Here is a 13,595-nt window from a genome sequence, read left to right on the forward strand (position 1 = left end):
TTTATTTCTGTTTGGGACATTTTGGTTTTTGCTGACACTTTGGTATATGTATCTGATTGGGAGAAAGATTTCACTTTTATCGAGTGCACATGTTAAAAGGAGTTTCATTTCTCTGCAGGAAAGTGTCAAGTAATCAGGAGAGAGTTGAAGTTTTTGCTGGTGCTTAGGTGTTAAGGATCAGGAAGGTTAAATCGTTTTCCCTGTGCATGTATTTTTGGAAGTGATTATAGGCAGTCCTGTAGCAAATAATGAATCATCGTATACTCCTCCTTTATCTTTCCAGGTGGGAAATTTCATTTTGAAGCCGAGGTGGTCTTCGACTGGTTGGAGTAAGGAATAGTAGATTTGTTTGTTAATTTTTCTGATCCTTTGTCCTTGCTCCTGGATTCAGAGGAGGCAAGAACCATACGTGTAGGATGGTTTTAGCAGAAGCTGCATAGCTGGTTATTCAGAAATTAGAAAACAGGCTAGATTTAGACTGTTTCTAAGATTCCCCTGAAATCTAAAGTCAGAGGTGTGATTTTTTTAAGAATTATCTGACTCAGGAAAACGCAAGGACCAGGGCTAAAGCAAATGTCAGCTCAGCAGATAAATCTTTTATGCTGTGTAAATCTGTGTTTCTCTTTCAATATTTGAAAATCCTATGTATGGTACACATATACCTTCTGGGTACAAGATTGAAACAATGTGAAACCAAGAGTAAAGTGTAAAAATATGTTTTCAAATTTTCCTCTGGTTTTACTCTTTACTGAGAGGTAATCATTGTTCTAAAATACTGTGTATTTTTTGAGTCTTTGTTTGATGGATTTCGAGTCACACACACACATAGGTTCACCTACCCATTTTAAGTCAAATGACAGCAAATTATACATCTGCAATGCCTAACTTTACTGATCTTTGTTTTCTCAGATATATTCTATAATTTTATTACTACTTTAGTTTTTGTTATCCTTTCTTTGCAAGTATCTCTCTCAAATTTCTACTTTTATATAGGTGTATATTTATTTAAACTTCTTACGGAAACATTTAAACCCGTATAAGAAGTACAGTGAGCCCCAAGTAACCACTGTCCAGCTTTGTTTGTTGACAACTTGATTCATCTATACTCCTACTTTCTCCCCACCGGATTATCTAGAAACAAATCTCAGATGTTGTATCATTATGCCCATAAATATTTCCATTTGGGACTACAGAAGAGGTTTTTGTGTATAACTCAGTGACTAAGTCAGTAAAGAATCCACCTGCAATGAAGGAGACCCCTGGTTCGATCCCTGGGTCAGGAAGATCCCCTGGAGAAGGGAATGGCAACCCACTCCAGTATTCTTGCCTGGGAAATTCCATGGACAGAGGAGCTTGGCAGGCTGTAGTCCACGGGTTCACAAGGATTTGGACACGACTGAGTGACTGACACTTTGAAATTTTTTCAAGGGCTTTTTAAAAAGTATAACTACAGCACTAATATCATACCTACAACAATTAACACTTAGTTCTTTAGCATCACTAGATATTCACCAAATATCTAGCCATTGCTCAGATAGATACATCTCATTTTCTCTTTTTACACTTTGAATCTGTAAACAAATGAGGATAGCCAGTAAAATTGGTCAGTTTATTTTTTTTTTCAAAACCTAACACTTGAATCTTTATATTTGAGGGATTCTCAGGCCTGATTCGGAGAAGGCAATGGCACCCCACTCCTGTACTCTTGTCTGGAAAGTCCCATGGACGGAGGGGCCTGGTGGGCTGCAGTCCATGGGTTCGCTAAGAGTCGGACACAACTGAGCGACTTCACTTTCACTTTTCACTTTCCTGCATTGGAGAAGGAGATGGCAGCCCACTCCAGTGTTCTTGCCTGGAGAATCCCAGGGACGGGGGAGCCTGGTGGGCTGCCGTCTATGGGGTCGCACAGAGTCGGACACGACCGAAGTGACTTAGGAGCAGCAGCAGGCCTGATTAAAAGGAAGCAAAAGATACACTTGCAGACAAACTGTGTTTAGGCCCTGTGGCTACTCAGATGGGAGAAGGCGAGCTGTGAGAGCATCTGGGGCAGACCCAGTGTAGGGACAAGGGTCCACAAGACAGTGAGGAAGAGGGCTCAGTGAGGTCCCTGAGTCTGCAAGTCCCAGGAAGTGCCGAAGGTGCTGGCGGACACTCCCAGCGATAGAACACCTGGCCTGGAGTGAGTCGTGGTCCTCAGGGTCATGCTTTCTTAGGTGCATGGTTCCCATTCAGTCTCTCTCAGCTTCGGAACGGATCTCCGATTTGGGGACACATAATGGGGAAACAGAACACGCTTCTCAGCAATTCACTTTTCAGTCAATGTAAAACACATGTGCTGTAGAACAAGAGAGGCTTACAATATTTTCTCCATGGGTAATGTTCAGGAACGCTTGGCAGAAGAAGATATGGTGAGGTGGGTGGAGGTCTTGTCAGCAGCAGGGTGGGTGTGAGGCTTGTTTGACTAATTGCAGCGGTGGCTCCTCCTGAAGTCTCCAGCGAGATTGCACCTGCGTGATCTGTGACATGAGACACGCTTCCGGCTGCCTGCTTTCCTCCTGCCAGTGCTAAGCCCCTCCCATAGGCCCAGGGCCCCCGGGAGAGCAACAGTGCAAGCTGGTGTCGTGTACACCTGCTTCCTTTCTTACCACATACGCTCGCTCCTTCCTCTGGGGCGTGGGTGTGATTACATCACTCACCAGCCCTCTTACCTGGGCCGCCTGGTGCCGGTATATTGGATCCATGTTTACTTCCCTGCACGTCGAATTGTGGGGGCCCCTGCAGTCTGCTTGCCATCATGGTCATGGAACCCACCCAAATTCATATTGGACGGAGTCACTGCTGAATGCTAATCAGGAAAAATGAGACCGTATGTTGGTACTACGGCTAGTCATTAAGTTTTACAGAGCGGACTGGCAGCTGGAGAGGTGTTCCAGCCTGCACATTACCTCCCTAACCAGTTCTTGGTTTCATAAAGCTTAAACAAACAGATTGGGATTTCCAGGGGTGGTTTGGAAATCTTTGAACTTAAACTGGTCATGTAAGAAGGGAATGTAGGCTGTCATCAGGGCAGGGAGGGGATTGGTAGCAATCAAGATTGCAAAACATGTGGCTTTGCAGTTCATACATTTTGGCTCAGACTGCGCCGTGCATGGACCTGGCAGCACTCTGGCCCAGTAAGTGATTTGATGGGCTCGGGGGCCCCCCGGGACAGAATAACTGTAAACGTTGGTGTGATGTACACCTGCTTCCTTTCTAATGAAGTGTCACTGTACTACTTGCTGCATCCAGTTAAAGCAGCGTGTTCATGGTTTTCTAATTAAGGGGAATAAAAGCTCGTGTGGGAGGACTTGCAGGAGAAGTATTCGAGGTCAAGTTCTGGATTCTGCTTCCCGTGGAAGGAGTGGGGTTGATGAGACTGAGTAGCTGGGACAGGTGGTGAGAGCTGGCAGAGGCTTCACAGTGCACACGAAGCTTTGGGATGGCAGTGGAAAGAACTGCTCTGGTGGGAACTGGAGCGGGCTGGGGCGTAGGCAGGTGAGATGGGGTACTTTGCCGTCACCGTGGCTTTTTTTTGCCCATTGTCCCCTGAGCTTCCGGTCAGCGGGACAGCAAGTGGCTGCCCCAGCCAGTCATTCTGTGCAGTCTTGTTGCTATTCCTGTTACTGAAAATGTGTTTCAGTCAGGGCCTCCTTGGTGGCTCAGATGGTAAAGATTCTACCTGCCATGCGGGAGGCCCTGGTTTGATCGCTAGGTCAGGAAGATCCCCTGGAGAAGGGAATGGCAACCCACTTCAGCATTCTTGCCTGGACAACTCCATGGACAGAGGAGCCTTGAGGGCTACAGTTCATGAGGTTGCAAAGAGTTGGACATGATGGAGCGACTGACACTATCACTTTCACCATCTGTGACTTTTGGGAGAGGTGAGTGGGATCCAAGTAAGGTAGCAGAGGGGCCGATCGTAGGCTGTCCTCCTGGCTGTGCTGTATTTTAAAATAAGGAAAGTAAGGACAGACTGCTTAGGACCCCAGAGGAAGGCAGGTGACTCAGGAATAGGATGCAGCTAGTGTCCTGCTGCTGCTGCTGCCAAGTCGCTTCAGTCGTGTCTGACTCTGTGCGACCCCATAGCCTGAGCCCACCAGGCTCCCCCGTCCCTGGGATTCTCCCGGCAAGAACACTGGAGGGGGTTGCCATTTCCTTCTCCAATGCAGGAAAGTGAGAAGTGAAAGTGAAGTCGCTCAGTCGTGTCTGACTCTTAGCGACCCGATGGACTGCAGCCCACCAGGCTCCTCCGTCCGTGGGATTTTCCAGGCAAGAGTACTAGGGTGGGGGGCCACTGCCTTCCCCGAGCTAGTGTCCAGGAGACGCGATTGTACAACGTTTAGCACACTGTCTTTGTAGAAAAGTGACTTGGTAAACATCAGCTGTGGTTGATACTGTTATGAATATCCAGCTACCCGTCTCCACAGAGCTTATCAGAACGAAGACCGTCTCTTTCTCATCGTTTGACAGAACCCTTTGCTTTTCAGGGCTCTGTTGGCTGGTGGTGGCTTTTCTACGTGGACCTACCGGCAAGGCTACGACGTCAGCATTCCTGTGTATAGTCCGCTGTCAGCTGAGGTGGACCTTCCGGAGAAGGGGCCCGGGTAAGGCGCCTTGGGCACAGCCCAGTGAGGGCCAGCAGGGCGGGCGCACTGCAGTTGAACCATCAGTTACAGGCCGGGGCCCTTGAGGGTCCGTTTTTCCTGTCCCACCCCAACCTTATTGATCCTTCAGTTCTCTCTCTCTCTCTCAGTCAGTTTTCAGCACTGTCTACCGAGCTCCCCAGATCAGAAATCCAGTTGCCGTCCGTAAGTCTTTCCTCTGCCTTACTTCCTGGGCGGAATTCCAGGCTTCCAGAAGGAAAGCAGGCGTTCAGCATAAATCCTGTCGTTCAGACAGTTCTCCGCTGAAATCAAAGTTCCCACGCCCCAGCCAAGGGCCAGCCTTTCAAAGAAGAGAGCCGCCAGGCCCACTGTGTTAAGTCCGTTCTGCTCCAGGCACTGTGGGCAGCTGACAGGCGGAGGTTGGTGATGCCCCTAAACTTCTGCCATGCCCAGAGCGGCCCCTCACCACAAAGCACCATTGGGTCCAAAGGTCAGCAGTGTTGTGGCCGGAGAAAGCCTGGGGGAGACAGGGTGAGGAGTCTTAAGATGGCTCAGACTAAACTCTCTATCATCTACTCTCCCGAGTGTAATCTAGGTCTCTAATGTTGGTTTAGGACTGGCATGTCCCTTCAGATTTAATCCAGGGAAGAAAACACGCTGAAAGGAAAAGATTGAGAGAGATTGAAACGAAGGAGAGCAAACCACAATGAACAGTACCTTCAGATAATAGTTTCCAAGAATTACAAGTTTGCTCTGTTGATAATTTCCTGGTAACTTGATCTCTAATTTTTTTTTTTTGATCTCTAATTTTTATATGTAACTAGACTGAAATGACGATCCTTAGATGGTTTAAGGTTGCTGTTGATTTCTAGAGTCCTGAGACTCTAGAAACTAGAGTCGTAAGCAGTCTGTCTTCAAGAGCAGAAGGATGCTCAGAACTGCAGGGGGATGGTCCTCCCCCTGCTGGACAGGCGGTGGATTTCTGTGGCCCGACGGGACCCACCCCCTCCATTTCCCCTCCAGGGTTTGCAGTTGGGCCCTGCAGTTGTGCTGTTTCTTTTACAAACAACACTCTTCTGCCTCAGGAAGAGAAAAAAGAAAAAACAAAGCAAAGACAGGCCCTAGACTCATCGCACTTTCCAGGGATCTGGGAGGAGGCATTCTGGGTGACCTCACGGCAGCATTTGGAATCTGTTGCTCTTTGTGAGAGTTACTTTTTAAGGGAATTCCCACATCTCTTGAGGGCTGCGTAGAGTAGCAAGAGCTTTGTTTTTATTTTTATTTTAAATCTCTCTCAATATTGTCCAATGGGAAGCTGAGGATCGTTGCTATTGATAGCTTCTTCTCACAGCTGTGTTGGCCTCAGCTGGAATTCTCGTCATTTCTCTCTCTAAAAGGAACTAAATTGGGAGTTTACAACGGTTACTATGGAGGGAAACTTGGAGTTCTCAGCATGATTTTGCTGAAGCTTCGATATCAGCCCTGCTGGGAGGAAACATGAAAGTCATAGCTGGTCATTTTAGTCCTCGAAAGAAAAACAAATCCACCTTAAGATTTTGTTTGCTTAAAACTAAAATGGGCCTACTCCACCAACCCACCATCTGCCAGGTCAGGGTGAGCCAGCATGCAGGCAGGGGAAACATTTTTAGACTCTTGTTCACATCTGCACAGTTATGTAGAAAATGGTAGTGTTGGGTGGGGACCCACTGAGCATGGTGACTGAGTGTCTAAAATAGAACTGTGTTTCTTAACAACAAAATCAGCCCAGAGTCTTTCTTTACTCGGGAGTTTCTTTGAGCTCCACATGTTAGCATCTGTACTTCTTTCTCTGTCTATGTAGATGGCTCCCTCTCTGTCTACGTCTACGTGTATTGAAAACCATGCCTTCCTATCGCTCTCTCCTGTTCCATCCGGGGCTGCTGGGAATTCTGGTTCTTTCTCTTTCCATTGTTGGAATTTCCTTCTCAGACAGTGAGAAGTCTGGCTCCCATTATCCCCTGTATCTTACTTGATCAACCCTGTCGTATGTGACCGGAGCTCTGTGGTTGCCTCTGCCCCTCACCGCACTGGTGACCTCTGCACCCCGACTGGGGCTCTGACCCGCTACGTGGTGCTCCTGTTCCCCGTCGTCACCCCAGAATAGATGCCCTCGTCACCCTTCCTGAGTTCTGACCCCCCACACTGGAGGGGCGCTGCTCTTGCCATCACCCTCCCCGTACCCTGTCATCCTGGGCTGCCCTCCTGCCCTCACTTGGTCTCCACATCCCGGGCGGGGAGGCCATGACTCCCTCTGCCCTCTCCCCGGTCCCTCTTTCAGGGATCTCATAGTTTGGGCCAGGCCACCTCCCCGCTCTTCCCCCAGGTTCTTCCCCGCCACCCCTGACTAGGACTAGAGCTCTCCCAGTGGGCCACCCCCACCGCACGGAAACGCCCTGTCCCCTCCAGGACGCCAGCACTCCACACCCGCCTGCAGGGACACCCCCTCGGACACGAGCATGGCTGCTTCTGTTGGAGCAGCCTGGAGCACCAGTTTTGTGTTAGCAGCTCCACTTAAATAGGAAGCCTCCAGAGACACCCAGCAAGTCCCAGTGCTCTGCGGCAACCGCCGTAGAGCCAGCGTCTTGGGGATTGGAAAGACCTTTAGAGGCCGTTTAGCTCTAACTTTGGAGAAGGAAATGGCAACCCACTCCAGCATTCTTGCCTGGAAAATCCCACGGATGGAGAAGCCTGGAGGGCTACCGTCCATGGGGTTTGCAAAGAGTCTGACACGACTGAGCAACTAACGCTAGCCCTAACGTAACGTGTACCTTGTTACTGTAATTTCTTCCCGAAAAGTTTTCTGATTTGTAATGAAAAAGACTCACCACCTCACAAGACAGTTTGTTTTCGAATGGCGTTAATTGTCGAGGTGGCTTCCATGCTTGTGTTGAGAGTTTGACTGTCCACCTTCCTCCTGTTTTAAGCAGTTGAGCTTGTATCACAGAAATCCTCACTTTGAGATGACTGAAGAGTACTTCCTATAAGTGATCTTCCCATCCAACCTCTCCCCTCTGCAAACTGATCGTTTTACAAAAGAAAAATGACTGAAGCTCAGGGCTGGGGATAGAATTCGAGAGTCTGTTTCAGTGGCTAGAAGGAATTCTTTTGGCTGTAAATAGCCAACGTATTGTTCAGCAAATGCAATTGAAGGAGAAATTGTCCAGGATGAGAGACGGCTGATCCAAACTGTCTCCCCGACCGGCTGCTGTTTGGTCTTTCTTAACGTCTGCTCGCCACTGCCCTGGGCTCTGGGTCTGCACTGCCATCCGGGGCAGCTCTCTCAAGTAGGACTTTCAGTGAGGAGACGATCTGTATTTAGTCAGGTGCCCACTTCCACATATAGCTGTTGAGCACTTGAAATGAGGCTAAGGTGACCGAGGAACTGGATTTTACAATTTTAATAGATTTAAGTGGTCTCACATGGCTAATTGCTATCGGACAGTGAAGTTCTAAGGGAATCTGCTTGTCCGTGTCTTTCCTGCCTGCCTTTGCTTTCAGTTCGGCTGTAGAGAGAAATGACCAGAAGAAATGGTTCCGGCGACTTGAGGGCCATCAGCTATGGTGTATGCTGCTCCATTTGCCGGAGTCGAGCTGATCTGCTGGCCAGGAGAGCATTCATTTCCTCACTCACTGCTCTGTGTGTTTTGGGCGTGAAGCTTAAAGCTTGGGAAAGATGACAACTTCTCAGACAGTGTTTATTTTTTGGCCACAGGTAGATGTGTAAGGTGTTCTCCAGCTGGACCCTCCAACTAAGCCTAAGAAATGAAAATAAAGCAATTTCCCTTTCTTTCTCACCAAGGCAAGAAGAAAAGGGGTTAGTGGGTTGGGTTCAGACTAGAGGGTTTGAGTCCTTTCTTATGCACTGCTTCCTGTTAGCTTCCCTGGTGGCAGTGCCTAGAGATGGCTGTCTTGGGTGTTTTCCCTGGTCTGTACAGTTTGAGGAAGATTTGAGTCCTGCTTCTAGGTTTGATGGGGGTTTCATTTCTTCTGGAACCTGCTTTATATTATTCCTTTCTTCTTCAATGATCCCTGCTGGTTCCTTTGCCTACGTTGTGTTTATTGCCTCTGTAACCTCTCTGCCTTGTGGGAATCTTGCCTTCTTGGAGAGAATTACTTACCTTCTGGTCTCCCCAGTGCATTCACATTTTGTTTCTCGTGAAGCTCTGAATGGCGCTCAGTTCAGTTCAGTCGCTCAGTCGTGTCCAACTCTTTGCGACCCCATGAATCGCAGCATGCCAGGACTCCCTGTCCATCACAAACCCCTGGAATCTACTCAAACTCATGCCCATCGAGTCAGTGATGCCATCCAGCCATCTCATCCTCTGTCGTCCCCTTCTCCTCCTGCCCCCAATCCCTCCCAGCATCAGGGTCTTTTCCAGTGAGTCAACTCCTCGCATGAGGTGGCCAAAGTATTGGAGTTTCAGCTTCAGCATCAGTCCTTCCAATGAACACCCAGGACTGATCTCCTTTAGGATGGAGTGGTTGGATCTCCTTGCAGTCCAAGGGACTCTCAAGAGTCTTCTCCAACACCACAGTTCAAAAGCATCAGTTTTTCGGCGCTCAGCTTTCTTGACAGTCCAACTCTCACATCCGTACATGACCACTGGAAAAACCATAGCCTTGACCAGACGGACCTTTGTTGGCAAAGTAATATCTCTGCTTTTTAATATGCTATCTAGGTTGGTCATTACTTTCCTTCCAAGGAGCAAGCGTCTTTTAATTTCATGGCTGCAGTCACCATGTGCAGTGATTTTGGAGCCCCAAAAAATAAAGTCTGGCACTGTTTCCACTGTCTCCCCATCTATTTCCCATGAGGTGATGGGACCAGATGCCATGATCTTAGTTTTCTGAATGTTAAGCTTTAAGCCAACTTTTTCACTCTCCTCTTTCACTTTCATCAAGAGGCTTTTTAGTTCCTCTTCACTTTCTGCCATAAGGGTGGTGTCATCTGCATATCTGAGGTTATTGATATTTCTCCCGGCAATCTTGATTCCAGCTTGTGCTTCTTCCAGCCCAGCGTTTCTCATGATGTACTCTGCATATAAGTTAAATAAGCAGGGTGACAATATACAGCCTTGATGTACCTAGACCCTTGGAAATCCTTTCTTCAGTCCATTTTCTCTTATGCATCCTTGCTATGTGATGTTAAGATTGGTTCCATCCATTGACGAAGCTAGTTTTTTCCACTTGTTCTCCATGACCAAGTTTGGTCTTCCTGAATCCATATGGCCTTGAGGATGGGGGCTGTCTTTCCTTGGAGCTCCCCCATAGCATAGGGTGCCACTCAGAAGCCAGAAGTAGTCTGCTTTCACGGTCAGTGCTGTCTGTTAAGACCCCTTGTTTTCCTCTTTGAAGGATGCAGCCTGCTCTCAGTTGCTTTTCAGAGCAGAGAACTCAGATCGAACTAATGCTAACATTGGGTGTTCTTCCAGATAATCAACCAATCAGTCAGTTTCTCTCTTTACACACACACACACACACTCTTAAAGCTCCCTAATCAACCAGTCAGTTTCTCTCTTTACACACACACACTCTTAAAGCTCCCTAATCAACCAGTCAGTCAGTTTCTCTCTTTACACACACACACACACACACACACTCTTAAAGCTCCCTAAACTCAGCCTATTATAAGCATTTCCTCAAAACATTAAGAACTTTTCCTAAATGAACTCTTTTAACAATGACATGATGCTTCAGCATGCGAATGAGTCATCGCTTGCCTTCTTAGCATGTATAATAGTTTAAATATTCAGCAGTGCTACCGAATGTAGTTTCCCGAAAAGTCAAGGACGTGAGCAAAGATGGGTGAGAAAGCACTCGTCGCCCTAAGCCCCAGACCCGAAGTTGGCCTCACCATGACTCGCGCAGCGGCTGCCGAGGTCCCAGGGCCCCGTTTTCTGCTTCGCAGGCCGCGGCGGTACTTCCTCCTGTCGTCCCAGGTGGCCCTGCACCCGGAGTCCAGAGAGGACCTGGCCGCCCTCCAGGCCAGACACGGCGAGGCGGTGCTGGTGTTGGACAAGTGCAGCAACCTCTCCGAGGGCGTCCCCGCCGCCCGGAAGCGCTGCCACCAGCAGCAGGCCTTCGACTACCCGCAGGTGCTGCAGGTGAGTGCTCCGCCCGCCTCTCTCAGGGCCCGGGCTGGGCCGGGACTGGCCCCCGCCATCGGGCGTTCCCGCTCCGAGCCGCTCTCGCTGAGCTCCCTGAGGGGAGAGCCAGGCCGGACTGCTGTCCACTGCTGCCCCTCGGACTTCCGGGGGCTTCGGGGTCCGCGCGCTTTTAGTGCAAAGCTGCTTGGCCCGTGAGCGTTCCTGCTCCTTCCACGAACCCATCTTACTGCAAAAAGGCACACCCCGTAGATGTACAGAGGAGCTGCGTAGTCAAAGCAGGCACCTGTTTTTTGCTCTTATTCCTGTATTCCTCATCCAGCCCAGAGGAACTTGCTTCTTTAAGCTGCAGCTTGTATCCTCCGACTGAGCCAGCTCGCACGGCCACAGTGAGTTCTTCCTGGGAGTCGGAGGTCTTTATTTTTTGTTACCGTTTTGTCTCTTGGTGTTTTTGCCACCCTACATGTGTCCTACTGGTGTCGTGGGGGTGGCAGCACTTTGTCAGTGCAGGTAGAGCAGTCCTGTATTATGCTCCTGTATTATAAGCAGGCTGTTTGATGCTCCAAGAGCCAGGGGGCCAGGAAAACAGAAGTTGAGTTTTGTTTACTCTGGTATTGTCCAGTCGCTCAGTCACATCTGACTCTCTGTGACCCCATGGACTGCAGCCAGCCAGGCTTCCCTGTCCTTCATCATCTCCCAGAGTTTACTCAAAACTCATTACCATCCAACCATCTCATCCTCTGTCATCCCTTCTTCTCCCACCTTCAATCTTTCCCAACATCAGGGTCTTTTCCAATGAGTCAGTTCTTCACATCAGGTGGCCAAAGTATTGGAGCTTCAGCATCAGCCCTTCCAATGAATATTCAGGCCTGGTTTCCTTTAGGATGGACTGGTTTGATCTCTTTGCAGTCCAAGGGACTCTCGGAGCACCAACAGTTCAAAAGCATCAGGTGTTTGGCACTCAGCCTTCCTTATATTTGAAATATTTTGTTCACTTAAGTATTTAAAATACAAATAATTCAGTTCAAGGAGGGATCTTAAGGAGCTGGTGTGATTGTGTGTGATTTTTATTTTTTCAAAGTCTCCAAAGAGAACTGGCCTGTGAGGGGATTGTTAAAATACCTTCAAAAAGTGCTGCATCTCCTCTGGAATGTCTGACTGATAACAGTGGTGATGTGAGCAGGAGTATTTATAGTAACCTTTGTCTAGACAGGAAAAATGGTTATCAGCACACGTGTCCACATCTGGACACCGACTCTTTGGGGCCGGCTGAGCGTCCACCTGCCCCTCCGGGCGCCATGACCGATGCCCCTTCTCCACCCCTGCCCTTTCTCGTCGCTTTCTCCTTTATCCCCAGAGGAATTTGGCATATTGAGTTACTTCATATTTCTTCTGAACTCGCCTTTTCTCTAGCTTTAAAGATTAAACAGTATTTTTGCTTTTTAATTTTTTTTTTTTCTCCCCAAGAGGCAAAAAACTGGAAGAAACTTGAGTGTTAGAGACGGAGCTTTCCCTATTTTTTCGATTGACCTATTACAACCACATTTTTCTCTTGTATATCTCTCCTTTTCCCGAATGTGCCCCACACCTAGTGGGTTTGAGGGAGTGAATGAGGAAGACCTTTAGTGAGGTCTTGCTTTTTGTTCAGTTGTATCTAAATAGAACGTATACGCCTTAATGTGTTTTCAAAGGCATAGCATTCATGAGATGAATGTCTTCTGTATGCGAAGCACACTGCTGGATGCAGTGGGGGGTAGAAAGATGAAAGGAGATTTGATGCTTTCTGTGTGGGGGGTCCTCTCAAGAGCCAGAAATGCCCAGTGCAAATAATTCTAGTACAAGGCAGGCGGAAGTAAGTACTCTGAGCACTGGGAAGCCACGGCATATGTACTTAGCACCCCAGGGCTGAAAGAATCCAGTCTTTGGGAAGTCACGCTGTTGAGTTTCCAGAGGGACACCTGGAGTTGAGTTGTGAACATTTTCAGAATCCAAGCAGCGGAGGCATTGCAGTGACACTCAAGAGTGGAAATCCAGAGCATTGCAACCACTTCAGCTTTTCAGTCTGACCCGGGTGAGCTGTTATCTTTTAGCATTTTCCGTGTTGCTTGGCTTCAGCCCTTGAGAGGACTTCATGGTCTGCTGGGATCAGAATAAGTGGATCAGTGGAACTGGCTTGTAATCCCCTCCCTCTGCCTGTGTTCTGCAGGAGGCTACTTTCTGCATGGTCCTCCGTGGAGCTCGGCTGGGCCAGGCGGTATTGAGTGACGTGTTACGGGCCGGCTGCGTCCCGGTGATCATTGCAGACTCCTACGTTCTGCCTTTCTCTGAAGTCCTTGACTGGAAGAGGTGGGTGTTACCTTCTGATGAACCTTTATCCTGCATGGATTATTTTTAAAGTCCCCCAGCAATTGTAATGCATAGCTAGGTCTGAGAACTACTCCTTCAGAATTTTTTGCTCCATTTTCCATCACAAGAGTTAGTCCATGGACCTGCAGCAGCGATTGGTCACCCGAGGCCTTTGGGCCACATGTGGCATGCTGCTAGTGTTTGTAAATAAAGTGTTATTGCATCACAACACACTCATTCATTGACACATGATCTTTGGCTGTTTTTGAGCTCCAGTGGCAGAGTTGAGTCCTGCAGTTTAAAATGACAGAGATTATGTGGCCCTGCACATACTAGGGCCTCCATAAATACATGCTGGATAAATGAATGGATTGGGGCATACAGCTGAAGGAGAAGTCATTGTTAACTTAGAGTGGATGGTGATGAGTGGAGAAGAGTGTACTGGGCAGGCAGAACTGGACCC

At 48.4% G+C, this 13,595-nt stretch overlaps 1 protein-coding gene across 3 annotated transcripts in view; it reads left to right on the plus strand.

Annotated features, from left to right (window-relative positions):
- EXT2 (exostosin glycosyltransferase 2) overlaps positions 1 to 13,595 on the plus strand; it is a 137,975-nt gene that overhangs the window by 13,674 nt on the left and 110,706 nt on the right. For all 3 annotated transcript variants that reach the window (XM_061152262.1, XM_061152264.1, XM_061152263.1), the window contains exons 4-6: positions 4,527 to 4,643; positions 10,591 to 10,786; positions 12,993 to 13,132. In XM_061152262.1, the coding sequence (XP_061008245.1) occupies positions 4,527 to 4,643; positions 10,591 to 10,786; positions 12,993 to 13,132 (453 nt within the window). The remainder of the gene's footprint in view (positions 1 to 4,526; positions 4,644 to 10,590; positions 10,787 to 12,992; positions 13,133 to 13,595) is intronic.

The sequence above is a fragment of the Dama dama genome, chromosome 1 (assembly GCF_033118175.1).
Source record: "Dama dama isolate Ldn47 chromosome 1, ASM3311817v1, whole genome shotgun sequence".
Taxonomy (NCBI): Eukaryota; Metazoa; Chordata; class Mammalia; order Artiodactyla; family Cervidae; genus Dama; species Dama dama.